The sequence below is a fragment of the Anoplolepis gracilipes genome, chromosome 7 (genome assembly GCF_047496725.1).
Source record: "Anoplolepis gracilipes chromosome 7, ASM4749672v1, whole genome shotgun sequence".
Taxonomy (NCBI): domain Eukaryota; kingdom Metazoa; phylum Arthropoda; class Insecta; order Hymenoptera; family Formicidae; genus Anoplolepis; species Anoplolepis gracilipes.
Genome location: NC_132976.1, coordinates 3,295,456 through 3,318,725, shown reverse-complemented (window position 1 = coordinate 3,318,725; position 23,270 = coordinate 3,295,456). Strand labels below are relative to the sequence as shown.

The following is a 23,270-nucleotide window of genomic DNA, read 5'->3' as shown; positions in this document are numbered from 1 at the left end:
GAACTCGATGAACGTGACTCTGGAGGAAAGTTTAGAGTGTAAAGACGCGTCTACGTTTCCGTGGCCCTCAAAATTTCTCCTCTTGGTCACGTTTTTGAATAAAACATGGTCCTCCGCCTCCGCCACCACGTCCGCTCGCTCTTCCGTATTCATAGTGTACTTGTTCTTTCTCTCCTCCCCCTCGTCGTCGTTTCCCTTTCTCTTTCTTCGTTTACTTGATTCGCCCGCATTTACAACAACGGCATTGCATCAGACAGACAATTGTCAAACAGTGCCAGCTGACGCGTGTATTGTATCGAACAACAATGCCGAAGTATGAATACATATACATCCGTTGTCGAACGCGGTCTCCGCGAAAGTGTCCTATGAAAAATGTAGCGAGAGAGATCGTGGTTCGAAGGTGGAATGGTATCGCACGACATTCCCCGGGATTGCATTGAATAATTCATGCGCGTGGGTTAATAAATTGTAACGGAAAAAAACGCGCAAGAATCCCTCCGACGCGGATGATGTTCACGTGTGTTTCGCGTGCGTCCTGAAATGTCATTGTTATTCCTAACGTCTTGTTATTTATACACCCGTATATTATGCAGCGTAAAAGTTACAGTTAGAAAGAATAATTTTTACATTTATTAAACCGTCACGCGCCTCTAGACATTTAATAAACGCCATATAATTCGTTAGAATGATTCCTCGCGGAAAAAATTAAGCAAATAATATCGAAGAAATTTTTTCCATTATAACTTGCACAAGTTTTGCATGAAAGTATTTTGGATATACTATCTGATTAATATTCGTTTCATTTACTGGTAAGATATGTGTTACGTGCGAGCTAAAATTTTCTTATATACTACATTACTAATATTTATTATGAGATATCGTTCAGGTGTTATCGATTTCTTAGAACGCTAAAATACAGTAAGAATCTACTGAATCTTACTGTATTTTATATCGTACAATGAAGATCCGCAAGGTTGAAACTTATTTACAAACTGTAAAAAATTATGAAACTTTGAAGATGTATGGAAAATGAAAAAAAGAAAAAAATATATATACATATCTTTTTTTTATATAAAAGCCTTTTTAACATAGTTACTAATTATTTTAAAAAATATAAATAATTTTTAAAGATTTCTTATTTTAACAATTTGTACAATTATATTTTAAAAAAGTCAAGTGTTGTTAAAAAAAAAAAAAAAGTAATTTTTCTCTATAAAATCTTTTTTTTATTTCTGAATAAGTAAATAACGGCAAGAAAATAGGTAGTTTAGAAATTTGATTATTTCTATCAAAGTTGATTTGAACTTTTAACGGCAAATAAAAGGAGCGAATTATTCATTTGAAATTGCAGATACGTAAAAAAATGCACAAATATTTTATAAAGAAAACTTCCTTTCTTTAACTGACACTTGGCATTTTTAAAAAATATAATTATATTTTAAAAAATTTTCCTACATCTTTTTCCTTCGTTCTTTGTACATTTGATAATTGTTTGAAATTTTTCTCCTTGCAAGTCATTAATTCCTGAATGGCTTTCTCGCCTAATTAGGATGCAACGCGCCCGCCTTATCAATACTTGTCGCGAATCGCGTGCGGCTCGCACGCACGCACGCACGCACGGTGCGTGCGCGACAATCGTCGGAATACAGTTATGCGCGGGCCGGCCTTCGAGACAACAGGATACCGTCCCGTAGTCGGATCCGCTGGAGTCAGTCGTCGCACGTCGTTCCGCCGGGTACGAACTGGTCTGTCGAAGAGTTTCCGTTCGTGCGATTTAACGTGACCGTCCTCGGCCGACGTGGACGCGTCGTTCCGGAGTGACAGTTGACAGTTGACCGTGGGCCGGCACTGACGGAAGGATGTCACTTTGGCAGTGAATCGCTCCTGGATCTTTCGCATATTTGCACCGTCGGGGTGTAAATCTTGCGAAGATAAATATCTTGGCAAAATTAGCATTATCTTGTTTTGTCCGGAAAGAGAAAGAGTAAAATATTTAAATCACTTGCGTATTCGATACATTCGTTAAAATAATGCCTCGTGAGAAGACAGATCTTCAACGCAAGAATTTGAAAAATTATTAAACGTAGAGGGTGTTGTGTGTGATCGTTTCATCTTTGCTAAAAAGGGATGACGAATCGAATGACAATGAATTAATGATGGAATCATAGAAGCTTAGAATCAAGAATCAAGAATTATCCTCCAAGTAATTCGTAATCAAGATTCTTCGCAGAACTTTTGTTTACAGCAAGAAAGGAAGAAAAAGGAAAACGCAAATCCGTTTACATCATAGTGAAATATTATAATAAGTCCTCGAAAAAAAAATTCACAGATGTAAAACAAGTTCGTGATGTTTAAAAAAAAAAATTTCCAAAGTCGTGAATACGATTACGATACGCTAATTAAGGTATTCCTATTACAACAGAGGAGCGTATTTTATAGGCGCTTAAGCAGGGCCTCAGAAAACTATAGCATTGTACCCACATAAAATCATATTATGACTTATTATTATACTCAAGAAAGAAAAATTGAAAATTTCGGATGTTTTTAAAAATTTTATATTTTTTTTAAATTTTATATTTTATATTAATTATTTTATTTATATTTTATTTTATTGATTTGTTTTTTTTTTTCCAAATGTAACTTCTTAAAAATCGCCATTACAAACATTCGTCTGCAAGCTACATTTTGCTAAATTTTAACATAAATATCTTGTTTAAACATTCGGTGACCCTGCATTTTTATTGGCACTATAGAAACTATGGAGTTTTGTGAATATATAGTGCAGTTAATATCTAATATTTCAAGATATTTAGTATACGAATTATTACATTGAAGTGGAAAGCAGGCTTTTTTCTAAAAAATCACACATAAATAATCCAATTTTCAAAGTCATAATTCTTCTCTATAAGCTCGGCAACATGGCTCCATATTTTTTGGCGTAATGATATGTGTTTTAACTTCATTATATTAAAAAATCAAGTAATTCTTAATATAAGACTTTGAGTTCATGATAGGAATACCTTAAATCGACGACGTCAGCGAGCGATTTATTACAAAATAAAAAAAAAAACAAAAAAAAATACAAATATGCAGTACTCTTCAATTTTTTGGAATCACATATCAATATCTTCATTCTGACGTCCGTGTATGTCATTCATCGACGATGACGTCTCGTGATTTCAGTGACGATTTCTCTCGAGTTTGGCTGGGATTTTTCTAGATTGAAACGCGCTGCCGCATATGTCGGGGTTCTGGGGTTCTCCACCAAAGTCCGCGAGGAAATCGCACGATTCGCGACGTGTCCGACGTGACCGCATTGCGGTGTCTATAGCGCGTATACCTACGCGTATCGATCTCTCGGCGGGCGCGCAAAGTTTGCTCGAAGTAAAGCTCTCGGGTGAAGCTCGCAAGAGTTGTTGTTCTTCGCGATGGTGGAAGATCGAGTGGATCGAAACTTCTCTAAGCTACTATGTAAGTAAGTAAATACACACACGCGCGCGCACACACACACACACACACACACACACACGTACACCGTCACACTCGACGCAAGTGGTTTGTCGCGTGTGATGGAAGGGAAAAAGCTCGACGGAAGGTTCGCCGTTGATTCCTTTCGAGGGGAAAACAATTTCCCGCGCGATAAATTTCGGACGAATACCAGTTTCCGGCCAAAAGCCTGCGTGGATTTTTTCTCCCCATCAACTATACAACTCGGCCTCGTACTTGACTTCTCGCTTCTATAATATGATATTAATTCATCGAATCCACGAAGAGAGAATAGGGTGAACGGCAAGGAAAAAAAAAGGATTATTTCTGAAAACTTGAAAAGCCTATTTATGTTAAAGCGCAAACATTCGCAGCGGTCGTAAAGAACGTTGTGTCTCTGGAGGATTCCTGGACACTTTTCTAGAAGACAAAAGGAGATGTAATTGCGTTCCTTAACTCCAAGCGAAAAGCCCCTGCGTTCGCGATAATCGTCTACGATTATAGCTGGCGAGACTATAGTCCCGAGAGGAGAGGATGACAAATCGTTAAACCGGGGTTAAGTAATCCCGGCATTGTGTTCGACGAGACGGAATAACGGAACGTGCGACGCGAGAAAAGCGAGGAAATGAGATTCGTGCGTGAGGGAAATAAAGAACCACGCGCGTGACTTCACGCCCGGACACGAAAGGGAGGCTCATCCGTGTCCGCGGAAACACCCATCGTTTTGAAATCCGATTGTTTTCGCGTGGCTCGTTAAAGCCACGCTATCGTCGACTCGATTTTCCGCCGACTATAATTTCTTTAATAACGGGAAAGCGGTAAAAAAAAAGAGCCAAGAGGATAGGAAGAAGGAGAAGACATTTTTTTCGAGTCCAACACAGCGGAAGATATTTATTTTTTACCGTTGTAGCTTTTGGCAGAAGAGAAAATGGAGTTTTATTAATAAAATTTTTAATATTATAAATTAAATTTATAGTCAGAATTACCTCTGACTATAAAGAAGAATGAATTTATTATCTTACATATTCTTAACATATATTATGAACAAAAAAGGAAAAACAAGAATGAAATATTTTATAATTACAGAATTAATTCTCTAGCTCTAGAGTGAGAGAGAGAGAGAGAGAGAGAGAGAGAGAAGGATGAATTAATTGTTTGAGATTAGTATTTGATAACGTTTGGACGTAACAGGAAATAAGCTTATTCCGCATACATTAGCAAGTCTAAAAAATAAGTGTAGAATTAATTGGTTACATATTGTATTTAAAGAGGAATTTAACATCGGAAATATATTTATTTAGTACCACTGTACTCCCGTAAAGAGAAGAGACAAAAGAAGTCGTTTCTCTCCTTCCGGGAAAAAACAAAATTAATTCACTTGCTCTGTTATTTGTGAAAGACGGAAGATTGTCATTAGAGATTAATTAAACACCTCGGAGATCAGAGTTAATTTGACATAACGATTCTACGAACAAGGAAGGAAAGGAAAGGAAAGGAAGAGAAGGATGACGATTTATTTCGAGAAAATTGTACTTACTTGTCTGCGTCCAAGGATCATGGGAAGAGGATAAGAGAAACGGGGGAATCGGGATCGCGGGAAGGCCGATTTGATTAGCGACACTGCACGGAAAAACTAGGAGAATGAATCACGATCCAACGATCTGCCAACAGTACTTCTATTGCAGTCAGCGACGGCATCGCATCAGGTACCGAAAGATTCATGAGCGTGATATAAAAATAACGCTAACGTCCCGTTGTTTCGATTATAACGTGGTGGAAACATCGTGTCACGTTTGAATAATTAATATATGCCCACGGCTCATCCAATGTCCGATCCAATCTGATCGAGACGTGCCATTTGCGTTTCAATTAACTCACATCGTTATTACCGGTCAACTATATTGATTAGCGGACGATCTCGAATAATAAGCGATCTCTCTCGTAGCAGGATGTTTCTAACTCGAGAAAAAAAATAGCGAAATATACATTTATAAATAATATAATATATAGAATGTTATATATTACAAATTTTAATATATATATATATATATATATAAAAAGAGAATAGATTTTCGACTAAATATACATATACATTTTATTCTTTCTTTTATTCTTATGTCGAAGAGAATATACATATATATCTTCAAAATACTCCGCGTACCCCGTGTGCTATTTTAGACACTGAGATTGTATTAGAATGTCTTAATGCTCGTTATTTTACTTATTATTAGCAACGTGTTGTTAACAATTTAACACTAAAAAATTAGTATCGCATAAACATAGTCGTCGGAGTATATGTTGGATTGAAGAAAGCAAAATGCGGCAGATGCGAAGAATAAATTCTTTCAAGTCCTTTAAGAGGATCTTAAAGAATAACGATTGTAACTCATTCGACGCGGTGTCCTTCATTGCCGGTTTTACGATCGTTTGATTACAACGCGAATTTACAGAGCTGACGGAACGCGATTCCCGCTCTTTAACCTCGCTCGACCGTGCGACGGAACAGTCGTTGCACCCGGGTACGATTCTCCGACTTTGCGACTTACAATTAACGAGCCATGTCGGAGGAGTAGTAGTCGTCGTCGTGTAACGTTAAACCCGGCTGACGACGCCTCGTCGAATTGTCTCACGACGTGTTTTACATCGGCTCAATGAAAAAATTGCGCGTCAACGTGTTTACATTCGTGGGAGCGACGAACACGTGTACGAACAAACGTCAAATTCTAATAAGTCTAATGTTTCTTTTACGATTAAAATTTAAATTTGATTTTAAATAAAGTTTTTGAGAAAAATATTGACACAGGGTGTCCATCCTGAAATGGAAAAACATGGAATTCTCAGGGATTTTTTGCACGTGGAAAACTCAGGGAATTCTCATAGAATTTTATTAATATTCACAGGAATTTTTTTAAATTTTTTCCTTGACAATTTTGCTCTTATTGTAAGCAGTCGGCAAGCCAAGTGAACTATGTGTTCAAAATATATTTCCGTCTTTATTTATATTTATTTTTTTCAGTCTTTTTAGTTTGCTATTATTGTTATTAATATTAGCTATTATTAGTAGTACTCATTATTTAAAAAGTTAATTGGTTGTGTGTTTTTCCTTCATATGAGCCTTAAAAAGCATACAATAAAAAACTTATATTAGAAAATTACACTAAGACATTTGTAAAATATTCTATTTGCTCGGAATTTTGAACAAAAATATATCTGGAAGATTATGGAATTGTTAGAGATTTTTTTTTTACAAGATTTGAGTCGAGCCTGTTTGATATTTGTATAAAAAAAATGTCATGTTTTTTTCATGTGCGTCGTTTCACGTGCGTGAATTAATATTTAAAGTAGACAAACTTACTACTTTTTATTGGATTGACGAAAAAATTATTCGCGAAATATATTTATGCGAATAATTTACTGTCCAGAATTTTATTTCTCGAATATTTGTATATCAGTGATTGAATCTCCGTTGAAATTGAAATCATTAACACTTGTTGCGCAGTGTACATATTTAACAAGTAATTTAATCATGTCGATGTAAGAATCTAACACGAGGACGAATTGCGACACGATGTGTCAGATTTTTTTGGCAAAAATACTCAGCTTAGAATTCGAGAAAAAATTTCTTAATTCCTTGGCAAGCTTATCGATACTTTATAAAAAATCTAACGGTCATCGACATCTTTCGTAAAAATGACCACGATGTCCTGACCTTACAGTTTATCCTTGAAAGATATGGCTGACGCCGTGTAATTCCTCGGAGGTGGACGACGTTAGATAAAAAAGTAATGTATGTCAAGTGAATGGGATATACGAATGGATCGAAAATGTCCGCTACGTTTTTCCAGTCTATAAGTACGACATCGAGCTAAGATATAAAGAGGATATGCAACGCACATTTTTCTTTCGATCGGTAGAACAAAATCGTCTTCTTTCATCTACTGTATATTTCTCTCACGATGTACTTTTTTTACAATCGGTCATGTTCCTGTTTCTTGTCGCGTGTCTCGCTTATATTAATTTTTGGAAATTTGTAGAGTGATTTCCTTTTTTCAATTCGAGATTCAGATTGAACTTTTTGTCTTACTTGAAGACAAGGAAATAAAAAAAAGTTGCGCTGTCAAAGATTGACTTTTTTATTGATACACAAGAACAATGACTTTTTCGTGACAAATTACGTTTGAAAAAAAAAAAATTTTTTTTTTATTAATGAAATATCTCCACGTTTTATTCGGTACATTTTATTTGTACAGATGTATTCGCGGATTTGCATAGCAGGGAAGCCGCAACAAAGTCGGCAGCAAGGATTGATTAGTAAAATAAATAACACCATTGTGGGAACAATCTGTACCGGAGACTTCAACGAACTGTTAAATCGAATCAAAAGCAAATCCTGTGTACCACATCAAGGTTGCCAGAGAACGCCTCGCACGATTAACCAGTTTAGAGAGGCGGTAGTATATAATTGATGAGTTTAGAGTTCGTTTAACATTCGGCTCGGGCGAAACTATGCGGACGTCCAGGTTTGTGTATAAAATGTCGCGAACTTTTATGTTAACTTGATGCAATGATTTTTTAATAATGATTTTTCTTATTTTTTTAACATCTTTCCGAACAGTTTTCTCAAATAATTCTAAATAAAAAAAGAAGATTAAAGCAGTATTATATTTGTACTTGAGTTTGTGAATTTGAAAATAATTTTTGAAGTATGACATTTAATAGTCCATCATTATCGGAATTTTTATGACTTTTACTACAGCTTGTTCGAAACAAAATTGTCAAATTGGAGAAATATTCTTAGGAAATAGTTTGTGCAAATATTCGCGAAAATTTTACGCCCACATTGGTTTAAAGATATCATTATTTTATTTTGACAGGTATTGAAGTTTTTAATATTGTATGATGCAAATCAATGTTCAATCTTGCGACTCGAGTTTTTTCCTTGTAAAATTATTAAATATACATTTTCACAGATTAATCAAGAGATTATACAAGGTTGAGCAAAGCAATTCTGTTTGCATGACAAACGATGTGTTTTTTTTTTTTTTTTTCAAATTAAAAGGATTGTTTATGCTAATTTTATCTCCAACGTCGCAACAAAGTTAATAACAGTCATATAAAAGTTTTTGTTCCTAATTGTATGATTCTAAAAATAACATAACAAGCTATTGTAGTTAAATACTTTTTAACAGACACATTAAGGATATTTGTACACATAAAAAAACATATGCAAAACAATATGTAACAATCATTTTCTTTTTCTTTTGACATTTTTCTCTAAAATTCATTTTTTTACCACAAAAAAATCTTTTATCATATTTTTCATCTTGATGATTGGTTGATATTAGGTATTAATAAACAATTCAAAACTGGGATTGTGTTGTTGATCACTAGTAATAGTCATTACGAGAATATAATAAAAGAAGCATTAACGAGACTTTAATCTTGATTTAATGTCATCATTTATTATAAAAATATTTATGTAGTAAGTTTTTTATGTTTTTATTACAAGTATTTATGAGAATGCGAATAAACGATATAACAAAAAAAAGCGTGTTATTTACACTCGATATATCTTATTAATTTGTGCAGATTGAAATGCACATTTAAGTGCTGGTTGAATTTTTAAGTTGGCGTCAAAGATAATATACAGATGCGCAATTATTCGATCATTAAGGGTAAACACAATATTTATTCGGTTCCACTGCCAAGTGATCCGTGGATATTTGGACGTGATTATTTAGCGATGTAATTTTAAAAAAAAAATTTCGTGCACACTTTGTGTTTGTCCTCGAAAAATTCGCGTGATATGAATAATATGTAACCAAAATAGAAGCATTTATATATATACGATACGATTATAAACTTTGGTGTATATATAAGTAGGTACGTATATATATATATATAGAATCCAGAGGAAAAAAATAAAAAAATATAAAATTAAGAAAAAATTAAAGTACAAAATTAAGGAAACAAAACAGTAGAAAAGGAGAGCATTTGTTTCATATCTTTTAATACAATATGATATAATAATGAAAAAAAAATTGCGTACAGGGTGCTTTCACGTGTTTTAAGATGAAGATTTTAGAATTCGAAATTCTTCGATTTAAAAGATAACGGAACAAAGCTGAAAGATACTCAAATAAAACGTGATTTAACGAAACACTGGAGATATTAAGTGGCATTTCCAGCTCATCAAGAATCAATCTATTCATGATATACATATATGTGTTTTATTGTCAGTCACGGTATACTATTTATTTACTGAATTAATTCGGCGTGCTTGCCTTGAAAGGTTTTACAAGGTTGCGATCAGAGATTAAGAGAGAATTTATTTCTTTTATTTATTATTTCTTTCGACAAATCTACCGGTAATATTATAATGCAAATAAATTAGCAATATTAATTGTAAACAAATTAATGTCTGTTTTTTAAATAAAAATTTGAGGAATCGTTTTCAAGATTTTTTCGGAATAAAATCTTCTGCAAATCAATATGTTGTCAAATGAAAAATGTGCCTCTTCTCTTTCTGGACAAAGATATATACAAGTCAAAGATTAGCATTAAAATCAAAAAAGTATTCTGAATTATTAATGAAAAAATTTATACAATTTTATTATTCGTGTATTATCTTTTATTAATTCAATTATATAAATTATATTAAATAATAAAATACATAATTATATATAAATTGTAGAAATAAATAAGGAAATCGACAATACAATTTAAATATATTTCATTATCTTTTTTCCCGACATTCCACTTGCTTGTTTGATTTGTATGATTTTCGAATAACAGAGCGGTCGCGAGAAACGGTTTCTGTGTCCTGGTTTTGTCGATCCGTTCAACCCGTGTTTCTGTGGGATATTTTCATCGATGTGACCGACCCTCGATCGACCGTGGACTGACCCGCGGATTTTATTATACATACGTGTGTTGAGCCTGGCAAGGGAGTCGTAAACGAGAGGCGAGAGAAAAAAGAGAGTGTGCGTGTGTGCGGTTAAGAGTGGCGTTCGCGTGAGCCTAATCTGCGAATCGCACCGGGGGTTCGCGGTCATTTAGCGGTGACCACGAGTGTGCTTGGGTTATCGATCGCTACCTCTTGATATTTCGAGGACCTTCTGGACGACCTTCCGAACGACACCGCGCGTTTCGTATTGTTGTACGTCCGAAACGCGTGTGACGTCATTCACAAAAATGACCACATCTCGCCTCCTTCCCTGGCTATGTTAATACATGTATACCCGACGTTATTTCGTCGTTCTTATCCTTTTCCTGAAAGATACCCAAGATTGGGATCCTTCATTTTTATGAGAATTTATCGTAGGTATTATAGCGTGTGCAATTTTAACTTTATTTTATTGTGAAGATGAGAATTGATTAAAATCAGCTGGTCATCTTTTTTGTCCAAATTAAACTTTCCTCTTTAATAAAGTGTCTATAGTTGCAGTCCCACTCTTTGCATTCGAATAGAAGATTAACATCTTAAATAATAAATTACATTTTAAATTGATTATTATTTGCGTCAGCTTTTTCTATTTATATTTATAGAAATGATGATTAAAAAAGATAGTTTTGAGAGATAATAATTTAAAAACGCATTATATCAGGATAACAGTATGCTTTGACGAATTTAATAGTATGCAGCACGTGGTATAATTAATCAATAAGATCGTATCCCGTCCTATCTATGTTATGTAAAATATGTTACATATAGTTATCAATGTGAGCTATATATTCGTCTCTTTATTATTCAGATATACCTGAATTCGTGATATCGTTGTGATGTAATTAATGACACGTCATTTCCGTGCACTTTTTAAATATGCAGTTGATGATTGATAATAAAAAAAAAATTTTCAAAATTATATCTGAATATCATGACCATGACATATGAATCATCGCATCATCAATTTAAGACGATATTTAAAATCAGAAACATTTATTACATTAAGTAAATATGGTTGGCTCGAAGAAAAAAAAATTATTAAATACATCTGCGACTCGTCTGTTTTTAAATATATACATTATTCATTTTAATTATTAATTATTATTGTCCGCTTATTTTTATAAAAAGAATAGAGAAGCCGACATATTTATACCATATATAAGAAAAAAAAAAGTTAGTTTATTTATGGTACATTTACTTGATAAACGAAACAGAAAACAAAATTACCCGAGCGCGGAGAAACTCGTACGGTATTTGACGCGTAACTTTATCATTAATAATTCCATCTCTCCTTATCCGGCTTTATAACGGTACCGATCTGTTACCGCCATTACCGCGCGATTTACGGGCTGTATCTGACGTCATTTGTGATTTAGATTCCGTCGGAATAATTACGTTAAAGTACACGTGTGAATCTCGCGGCTGTAATTCACCGTGTTTGATTCTCTTCGCAAAATCAACTTATTGGATTTCCTCCCCCTTAGAGGGAAAGAGAGGGGGAGGGGGGCAAGAAAATTGCTGTTTTTCGCTCCTGTCAATTTTAAAGCAGACGACACGGTGGCCTCGGTATAAAAAATTCATTCTCCGCCAGTTATATTCCGTCTCGTTGATTGATCAGACATTTGATAAATTTACGATGGCGAGACGACGATAAAACCTTTTCCGTGTATTAAAGCAACCGCAGCAACACGCGATAAATTTGTACTCGACCTAGTTTTACCGCGGATCGACGTGACCTCAGATTGGAATCAGTTTGCAGACCACGATCGGAAATCGAGAAACATTGCCGTATTTGTCGCTAATTTTTTTTTTTTTTTTTTTATGACGTGCAATAAAATTTGTCTGCATGTATGTGTGTGTGTGTGTGTGTGTGTGTGAGAGAGAGAGAGAGAGAGAGAGAGAGATAGAGAATTAAATTATATTTAAAAAAAATTGTATGTATTTTATGTATTTTTCTTGCTTCCAGGATATGCGAGAGGCAGAGGGATGTTGACAGGCGAAACGACAACAGGGGCGAGGAAGACGACGAGGACGAGAATCCTCTCGGCAAGTGGCCGCACGCCCTTAGTTCGGCCCTCGCGTGTTTCGGATGTACATTGGGACTTTTTAATATCAGTAGATTCGCCATTCTTAGTATACAATTTGGAGGTAAGTGTATACGAACACGTGAATCCTATAAGAGAGGATGTCATGAGGGGTTCTATTAAAAAGTTCAATTTATTAATTTTTTTTTTTTTTTTTTTTTCCGCGATATTACTATAACGATTGTGCCGGATATGTAAGATGGAACGAAGGTAAGCTCTCTGACGTTTATGAAACGCGTGCGTAAATTTTCCAGGTTTGCTCAGAGAAACTGACACTGATCGCAAGACCGGTCTTATTTCGAGGATCGTATATCGTATTTCGACGATTCTCAGTGCGCGAAACCTATACCTACGTTTATTCATGATTAGTGAAACTTATGCGTGGAAATTGAAATTGTGATGTAGCCTTTAACCCTATAAAATTTATTATTTTTTATATTTTATAAGACCGTGTCGATTCCTAGTAAATAAGTAAATGTGACGCAAACAAAAATTGCAAATTCTTGAACAGTTAAAAATAATTACATTGCTTATTGATAATAACTCGTAACCTTGTGTCGTCTTTCAATAAAGTCGATAATTAGTTTCGAGGCTAATCGAAGGTAATAATTGATTTCGCGAAGAAACGCTCGATTATCCGCATGGAGTAATGTGTTTATAATTGCGAGTAATTTTTCTCGTTATATAAGGGAGAACTCTTATTTTTTGATTAAGAAAAAAATTCTTGCTTTACAGCAAACTTCATTGTACAGTTCCTGATTTTATCATTTATACTGGGCATCCCGCTACTGACGTTACAAGTATGTCTCGGGCAAAGACTGGCAGCCGGTTCTGTAGATATGTGGAGAATTTCGCCTCTTTTTCAAGGTGTCGGAATAGCTCTGCTCACCGCACAGGCCTTCATCGGTATCTACAGCATAGTCGGAGTATCGTGGATGTTCGTGTATTTCAGGTACGTTCCGATACTTACCTAGGAATATATCTCGTGCGATGATAAATAAATTTATTATTTATGATTAATAAAAATTTATTATTTAAATTTATTATTTATGATAAATAAAATGATAAATAAATAAATTTCCGTCTCGGCGACGGAATAGAATTTAAGCATGAAAGATAAAATCTGGAAAAAGTGGCACGTAAAAATTATTTGAGTTTTAATCCGCATTCTGACCACTGGGACAATTAATAGAATTAATAAAAGTTAATTGGTTAAAAATTTTTGTATGAGAAAGTCGGAATATTTAATAATAAAGTTTGCGTATCTTGAATCATTCGAGAGAAATAAATGTGTCAGATTAATGTACATTAAATTTTATTTATACACAGGAAATATTATATAATAAAAATTTATTTAAGATTATAAAAGATTATAATTATTAAAATATTTTGCACAAACAAATATATAATATTAACAGTTTTTTATAGTAATAAATATGTTGACGTTTTATATTTTAGTTTTACAATAAATATTGCAGAAGAGAATATACTTTTCATGCAATTTGTTTTGTAAAATTTTCTTTGTATGCGATCTTTTGTAATTTTTCAATCTTGATGACACCTTTTTCGAGCCTACACAGAGAGAAAAGTTTCTTTAGATTTAATAAAATTTATCCTTGAAATAGTCGAAAAAAGCTATTTATTTCAAGAAACTAATAAGATTATTGGATTTTTAAAATAACATGTATCATATAATATTGTTAAATTCAACGAAATAATACTTTTTTTCAGTCAATAAAAATAATGTTTCATGTGACATAATGTTGTTTGAATGAAATAAATAAATTCAAACAAATTATTCGTATAAATCGTTCCCTCTGTGTACCTATTTCGATCATTTATCGTATATTAATATCATCCTCATCTCGATCGCGTGGAACGAAATAGACATTAGTATATTGATTGCAGAGATTCGTTCATAACGAAGCAGGACAAGTATCGATGGGCAGAGCCGTTTCTTCTCTATCGAGACGATAGTCGACCCACGCACAACATTACCACTTCGTACAAATTACACGAGACCGTTCCGGATTACTTCAGCGGCGCCGTTTTGCAGAGGCATCACTTGAACGAGACCGATCCCGGCGTCGTCACATTAAAGTTCCAAGTGGCCTTCAATTTAGCGGTCGTGTGGATGATTGTATTTGTTTCGCTGAGTAAAGGTGAATATTAAAACAAAAAAATTCGTAGCTTGACTGCAGGCAAATAATTTTTTATGAGGAAATTTTATACTGATCCTCTCGTGTAAGAATTATAAAGATTGTTAAATAAAAAACATTTTAAACTGTTTTTATACGTATGCATGTAAGGTCAATTTAATTTTATGACCTAAATTATTTCTGCGCTGCAGTTATCGGAAAATGTTTTCAACCAAAAAGTTTCACAGTTTCAGGAAGAATATATAAAAATGTGATAAATTTCTTATAGCGTGCATTTTTTGATATTTTAAAATTATTTCAATTTTAACTGCTCGTGTGTGTAACACAGATAATTTAGATAACAATTAAATATATAATTAAATATGTGTGTGTGTGTGTGTATTTATTTAACGAGCACATGTTTATATTCATATATAATCTGTCATATCTTGTCAAATCTTGTGATAATCGTGTACTCTAAAAAATATGATTTTATTCTGTTTTTTATTTAGGGTTGAGATCTTACGGAAAAGTTGTATACGTTTACACGCTGGTGCCCGTGTTTGGTACATTAATCCTTTGCACAAAGCTGCTAGGACTTACTCCGCCGGGTTCGATAAACCAACTTTTCCCCGCCACGGTCTGGAGCGAATTCTTCATTAATGGAAAGTCATGGGTGGCTGCCTCAAACGAGGTCTTCCTCACGTGGGGTTTGCTCGGTGCAGCCGCTATGCAGGTATCGTTCCCATCATCGTCGATAATTGCACGACGATTAATTTTTTGCGACCATAATTATTTTTCCCTTTCGATTTTATATTTCTTTCGATTGGCTTCTTTCTCTCTCTTTCTCTCTCTCTCTCTTTCTTTCTTATAGTTAATTAATTGGTATACTCAATAATTTAGATAGCGGCTCACAACAAGCATAAGCATCTGCTACAGCGAGATACGACTCTCGTGGTGATCTTGACGTTTGTGGTGCTTTTACTCGGGGCTTTCTTGGCGAATACCTGCGTACAGATTCTCAGGCTGCACGGTTACATCTATACCACTAGTTCCTTCGGTAAGAATAGCCTTTTATATACAGGATTATACTTTTTGAAAAAAAAATTTCTTTGATAATGCTTTTATATTGTAAACAATCCGCTATGTGATAAACTAAATTATGAATTATGTTTTTGAAAGATATTAATATACATCTTTCTTTGTCTTTGTTTTATATTATTATATTTATTTATATATTTAATATTTTTACAAAATATTGAATATGCAATATATATATATATATATATGTTTAATTGTAATATTTAGTGATAAAGAAAAAAGAAAATATTATGTAAGTATTCTTCTAAAAAGATTATAAATTGTTACGTACTATATATGAAACAATGAACGCGTTTATATGAGTATATAAATTTTGATTTGACATTTACTTTTTTTCTGTGCAGAGAGGATATCAGGGTACACGTTTATGAGGCCCACCAATAAACCAGCACCGTCGGGCCACAGCAGCACGCCGGAGAGATTCATGTCTCACGCGTCCTTCCTCCTTGGTCAACGTGTAATACGACCCGGCGTAGACACGAGCACCGAGTCTGGATACCAAGTGTTACGTCTGGCCACTGAACTCGTGCCCGCAACATTGGCATTGCTGGGCACCGAACAGGTGTCACCGTTCTGGGCGATCCTGTTTTATTTTATCCTCATCTTATTTGGGATCGCCCAACAGGTATATACATATATAGTTTTCTACAGCGATGATAAATATGAGAATTTATGAATAAAACCTCATCCAAGTAATATAGTTGTGTCATCTTATATAATGGTATAAAAAAAGTGCTTATGTGTTTCGTTAATTGTTTTAGTTGGCTATCTGGCATTGTGTAATAACCGGTATAATGGCGATTAATACGAAAATGATGAAGCTCTGGGAGACGACTATCACGTTTTTCAGCTGCGCTTGTGCCTACATACTCGGATTGCCTATGGCTACAGAGGTATGTCGGAATTCCTATCCGCCGATTCGATAGCGATTATTCTATCTGTGTTTGACAGATTTATCGTTTTACATATTTAACAATATAATTGATAAAACAAAATACTTGTTACGCGTAAATATTTATAATATTAATTACGAGGACACAGATATTGAATTTTAATTTGTACGACACACAAATGTCTAATAACGACGCAAAACACTCGGACATATCTGTAGTAATTATCTTTGTCTAGAGTACTGATTACCTCTTTTTATCAGATAGGGCGCGCAATCTTTCGTTTGCACAGAGAATTGTTATCAGCACGAGTTTTAGTTTCGTTCCGCGCCCAGTGTTACAAGCGCTTTCGTATTAAACGAAAGATGAGTAATAACGTTCACGCGATAGTACATCGCAGCGTAGCCTGCTACTTTTGTAATGAATTCTTGGAGGAGAAATTCTTGACGGAACATATCAGGCAATGCGCCGCGGTCTTGGAAGAGTGTCCCAACCGATGCGGGGTTTACGTTACCCGTAGGAATTTTGAGGAACATCGGAAATCGTGCGATAAAAAAATGTCGAAGAGAAATAATCAACAAATAAGAGACATACAAGATTCGGTATGGAAAGAAAAGGTGTTTTCAGTATTGACGTTACTGCGTCTGGCTATTGATCAGGGAGAAAAGGAACGAATTCGCCTGCAGGACGACCTTTCCAGGAACTTAAGCTTACTGTATTCCCAGCAACAATCTCTCGTCGCGTTGCAATCAAGCATCGTAGAAGCAGTCGAGGAGTATCGTGGTAATAACGCGATACTGAATCTGAGATTGGACGATCTGGGTGCGATCATCGATAATATGCAGCATCGCACTAGTTTGAGCTTTCGCCAGATAACTGAAAGGTTGAAGTCGTTCGAGAAAGCATCGACAGACGAGCAAAACAAATGTGCGCCGAACGATTGGTTTAAGGAATTAAAAGACCTGAAGACGTTCGTCGCTAAAGAGAGCATACGCACGAGCGACATGTGGCAGGAATACTCGCAGCGTGTCAACGACTTGAAACTGGAGCTGGAAATGAGATGTAAGGATGCAAAGGACCTGACGTTCAAGCACGACAGCCTGTCGAAACAGTTCGACAGTTTGACGGAGGAAGTTCTCAAGTGTTCTGAAAGTGTGACGAAACAGAAATCGGACCTGAAAGGTCTCAAGTTTCAGGCGAAGGAGAATCTGAGATATATCGAGGAACTGATCGCGGAGAGTTGCAGACCGCCGGCACCTTTGCCGTCGAGTTCTTCGTGTTCCTGTGCGGAAGGTGCCTCGACGAATGGCCGCATCATATGGCGAATCGACCGTTTTGGGGAGAAGATGAGCGAAGCGAGGGAGAACGGTCGCGCGCTCTACAGTCCAATATTTTACGACAAGGAATATGGCTACACTCTGAGAATGGAGTTATTTTTGAACGGCAAAGGGCAGTGGAAGGATCGCCACATTATCGGATGCTTGCGCGTGCAGAATGGCAAGTGGGATCCCCTGTTGGATTGGCCCTGCGTACTCCGCGCTATCGTGATTCTTCGCGATCAGGACAATTCTGCGAATGACGTTAGAAAAATCGTCAAGACCGTGGGCCGAGATAGAGACGATTCTAACGAGTCTGATAAGGAATCCGGACTGTACATGTTTATTCCACATACGATGCTAAGCAGATACGCTGGTTTCACCAAGAATAACGTTATGTTCTTGGACGTGCAAGTGAAGGATATAAGGACAAGTGCTTCGATGACGTCATTAATAGCTCAATAATAATTGTAACACTTTTATATTAATGATGATAAGGCTGATGATAACGATAAATGGTAATAATTGTAATGGGAATACTGATGATAAATCTTATGATGGTAATATGTACGATTCTAATATGAATATATATTTATATCTATTATTACTATTTATCAAGTCAATTATGTCAGACTGTATATAATATTTATAAAACATATATGAAATATTTATAGTAATTATATGAATATTTTATAAATATTTGTCAAAATATTTCATAAATATTTTTGTAATCTTAAATTAAATAGGTCATAAAGATTTATCATAAATGTCCCAAATAATACATGTTATTTATGATAAGTATTTATAAATATTTACATATATATATTTTTATATACATTTAATATATATTAAGAGAAACAAATCATAAAAAACCATATTCAACATATTATATTGTACTATATTATTAGAATAAAGATTAATTATTTCATACAATATATATGATAAGTAAAAAAATAGGTATTTGTTATATTTTGTAAATGTTTTTTAAATATTTATTGGGATATGATAAATCTTTATAAATATTTAAATATAATTATTATAAATATTTTGTGCTGTCTAGGATTTATTTTTTTTACTTACCATTAATATTATATAAAATATTTAATCTATATTCAATAATATATGTCATATACAATTTCACTTTATATAGTTTTAATACAGTTTTTATGATTTTTTATCTTAATATATGTATATAAGTATGAAGGGCTATAAGTAATCTTTTATTTTTTGTTACTGTGTGCTTACAGTTGGGTATCTACGTTGTATACTATCTTGATTATACCGTTGGTGGGGTATGGTGGATAATCATCCTATATCTAATGCAAATTGGTGCCGTGTTTGCGGTCCGCGGACGACCTCACACTGGCGAGGCGGTCGTCGCTGAATTATTTCCACCGACTGGACGTTGCCTCAGATACTGGGCCGGACCTTTGTTATCTTTTATTTGGAACGTCGTTCTTCCTGTCACTTTGATGGTATAAATTCAATCATTACTTAGAAATATCAGTTTCACACACGCTTGGTCATTTTCTTATCACGCCATCTTCATCAGGTTCTCAGCATCACGATATTCAAGAGCAGCGGCTTCCGAGAATTGTATTCTTATCGCCGTACGAGCAGAGATTACTGGGCCGTTTGGGCAAGGCAGCTCGGGACGGCGATCCAGCTGATACCGATACTGATGATACCGGCGGTGGCTATCATACAAACATGTCGATATCTGAACACCGGACCACCCGATATATTTGACGTAAATATTTTGCTTATGTCAAAATTTACAGCCTTTTTCCCGCAAGGAATTGGTAAAATGAATAACAGATCTACGTGGAATAAAAAAAAAATAGAAAATTATAAAAGCATCTATTGTCTAAAAATTATCAGAACTTATCAACTCATCTTTCATGTAATCTATTCTATCTTTCTGTTTATGCTGACGATAGAATGAACAAGTGGAAATAACAGTAAATCACTGTGAACAGTGTAACGGAGTAAGTTGTCATTAAATTCTGTTTGAATGAACATGTATTACACAGTGATGTCATTTTGCATTAACACTGATACTTATTTGAATATTTTATAAATATTTTTGTAATTTTAGATTTAATAGATGAAGATTTATCATAAATATTTAAATATTTGAAGAACAATCTACAAAATATTACTACAAATATTTATATTTTTATACTTATCATAAAACTATATAAAATATCTAAAGTCTATTTTAATAATAATGTGTGAATACAGTTTTTATAATTTTTTCTTTTAATCTATAAAATCTCTTATAAAATATGTAAATATTAAAAAAAAAAAACAAATAGTAAAAATATGTATGAATATATTTATTATATGTTGTTTTATCATGTGTATAATATTCCCTCAATAAACAAATAATAATTTAGTTTTTCAATCTTTACTTTTTACAGAGAATTCAATTACTTTATCGGCCACCGCTGGAGCCGGAAGATCCTCGCGACGCGCAGACCCAGATTGGAAGCGACACCGGTGCCGGCAGTTTGCACGGCAACGGAATCCTACCCGCCACGACCACGGAGATACCGTTCGAGGATCCTCCGCCCAAGTATACACCGCCACCGAGCTACACCACGGCGACCGGCGCGAGGATAGCGAAGATGCTGCGTCAGAGTTTTCGACGAAGCGTGCGAAGGATCGCGAACGTCCTGGGGGAAGGTAGCGCGCCGCGGCAGAGACCAGCGTTGCAGCAACAACCGCCACTGCCACCGCCGCCGGATTACGCGACCGTGTTGGTAGAAATGAACCAGAGTGGCGACGTACTATCGCCGATTTCGCGCGATCAAGTCGCCATCCACGTGCCTTTGGAGCCGCGGCCGGACGTGGTGACCAACACTGAGAGAAGCACCGATCGACAGCAGCAGGGCATGGACCGTCGAGGAGCATCGAGCGAGCGTCGACATGTTCGACCGAACACCATCGATCGGGCCAGCCGGATCGGTATCGCGATTGACAGATCGCGCACCGTCGAACGCACCCACTCGTCGACTCTCGTCGACCGGAGTCGCCGATCGAACAATGTTGGCCACACCAACACTCTGTCTGGTTCAAACTTGACGGCCACCGACGTGGCGAACTTGCTGCGCAGCAGCATACGCAGAGGTACCACGAGGACGCAACAGTCCCTGCGTAGGAGCTTCTGCCACGAGGAGCCGACGACGGCAGCATCCGTCGAGAATCTAGTCGAGGCCGCTGCGCCCATCGGCCAGGACTCCTTAATCCTATCGAAGGACACGTCTCTAGTCTCTGGCGAGCAGATCAACGAGCACTGTCGCCGCAACGACGACAACGGCGATGGCAACGACGGCAACGATGAAAAAAAGACTGCGAGCGAAATGGAGAGTTCCGTTTCTGTGATATAGACTGAGAATATTGATTAAATGTCAATCGCATCCTTTATATGCGCGCGGCTAAGTTTTAACTCGCTGATCTTGGATCAACTTTGACTCCGGTTAGCGATTCGCTGCCTCTTTCTATAAGTTATAACTTTCTACCTGTAATGTAGACGAAGAGAATATCTAGTTAATCGGAGTTTTCGTTAATCGCGGTGCTAAGGCTCGGTCTACAATATGTGGAGTAAGCCTGGATTAAGAAGTAAGAGGATTGTTTCCGGTATAAGAGAGCTGGAGAGTAAGGGCATGAGCAAGGAAAATATTTTTATTTCCTTGCTCCTACTTCAACTTTTACTTCTTATTATAGACCGAGTCTAATTCTCTCGTGTAATCTCCAGTGTTTGAAATCCCTCCAAAGTTAGAAGAATTAGTTGTTTTTCTCCTCCCGTTGTGTGCCTGAGCATGTGCGCGCGTTTGTTATTACTTCGAGGTACTTTTGTATTCTTACGATATTTATTTCTTAATATACTACGTATATATCTTCGTTAAATATTCAGAGAGAAAAATAAAGTCGCATAATACAGTTCAGTGCACACTTTCAAATATCTTGAACTTCTGCCACGAATCTTGTATATTTAATGTTAAGATCTATTATATGATTTTTAACATTAATTCACATTTTACTTAAAATTCCATAATGAATGCAATTTTCTTATTGGAATTAATTAATTTAAAAAATCAGGGTCAGACTGAATTGCGGTTCCAAATACAAACATGTAAATATGTGTCTCTGTTAATGATTAATCAAAAAAAATTACTGTGCTGTTACTGTAATAAAAAAATTCAGTATTTAATAATCATGTTAGGAAGTGTATTGATCTTCTATCTCCCTGCTTTTTTGCTTAAAATCATATAAAAGAAATGACTGAAAAATAAATTATAAACAATCAGATAAATTAATTAATTAAGAAATATACATCATAAAATTTCTTAGCTTCTTAGCTGAAAGCTTAAACCTAGTTTTTTCAATTTTAAGAACGTTGCTTGAAATTCGTTCACATGTTTACGGCATTTTTATCCGAAAATTGCGCGAACAATATCCGTCTGTATAATATACCTGTGTATTTGTTTATTGTAATTAGTCTTGTAAATACAGCATTTTAGCGAAATAAATTACGTTAGATATTTAAAATCGATCAGACTCGCTAAACCGCTAAACATCCCTTTCGTTAGCCTGGTTGACGCTGATTTACTGTAATACGAGTGTGTATATAGTCCGTCCATGTTGTCAATGTATTTTTCTGTTGATAAACATTCAACAGTCGCCGCAAAAGCGCTTCGTAATTATTACATTATAACGAGCTAGATCGATTTCCATAATATCTTTATTCGAGTAAGTCACCAAGCATTATATTGAAAAAAAATTATAATATTCGTGTAAACACATGAGATCTTGTACGTACTCTATAGCATAAATATTCAGAGATATTCAATTCTCCATAAAATAAGTGTAACTGTTATACCTGATATTATGGACCATAATAAAATTTTTATGTTCTTGTAAATGCCTTATCGTTGTTTAATTATTTTTCCGAAGTCTTTTCATTGCGTAAAGAAAAATGAAAGAGAAATGATATTTAGGTGTAAAATTTATCCAATTAATTAAATATCAATTTGATAAATTGGATATTGTATACTTATATGTATGCTTCATATATTTTATTCGTTTCTAAAAATATTAATTATTCAATAATTTATCTACAAATCTTACTCGCGCAAATAACAATAATTATTATTATTAAAGGATTTGATAGTATTCGTATATTTATTTTCATAAATATAAAATCTCGATTTTGGAGATACATTTTTGATATTCTATTCTATATGTTTTCAATATAAAAATATTAATCCTATGATTACATCGAATTCTAGATTTTAGATAGCTTT

General features: G+C 35.0%; 1 protein-coding gene across 1 annotated transcript in view; it reads left to right on the top strand.

The window, feature by feature from the left end:
- Bdg (sodium-dependent transporter bedraggled) overlaps nucleotides 1-22,888 on the top strand; it is a 55,487-nt gene extending 32,599 nt beyond the window's left edge. Inside the window, 11 exon segments of the mRNA XM_072896617.1 lie at nucleotides 12,399-12,580; nucleotides 13,252-13,468; nucleotides 14,425-14,678; nucleotides 15,167-15,390; nucleotides 15,558-15,714; nucleotides 16,100-16,380; nucleotides 16,517-16,648; nucleotides 19,209-19,436; nucleotides 19,514-19,711; nucleotides 19,902-19,949; nucleotides 20,385-22,888. Coding sequence (XP_072752718.1) covers nucleotides 12,399-12,580; nucleotides 13,252-13,468; nucleotides 14,425-14,678; nucleotides 15,167-15,390; nucleotides 15,558-15,714; nucleotides 16,100-16,380; nucleotides 16,517-16,648; nucleotides 19,209-19,436; nucleotides 19,514-19,711; nucleotides 19,902-19,949; nucleotides 20,385-21,353 — 2,890 coding nt within the window. The 3' untranslated portion in view covers nucleotides 21,354-22,888.
- The last annotated feature ends 382 nt before the right edge of the window (nucleotides 22,889-23,270 follow it).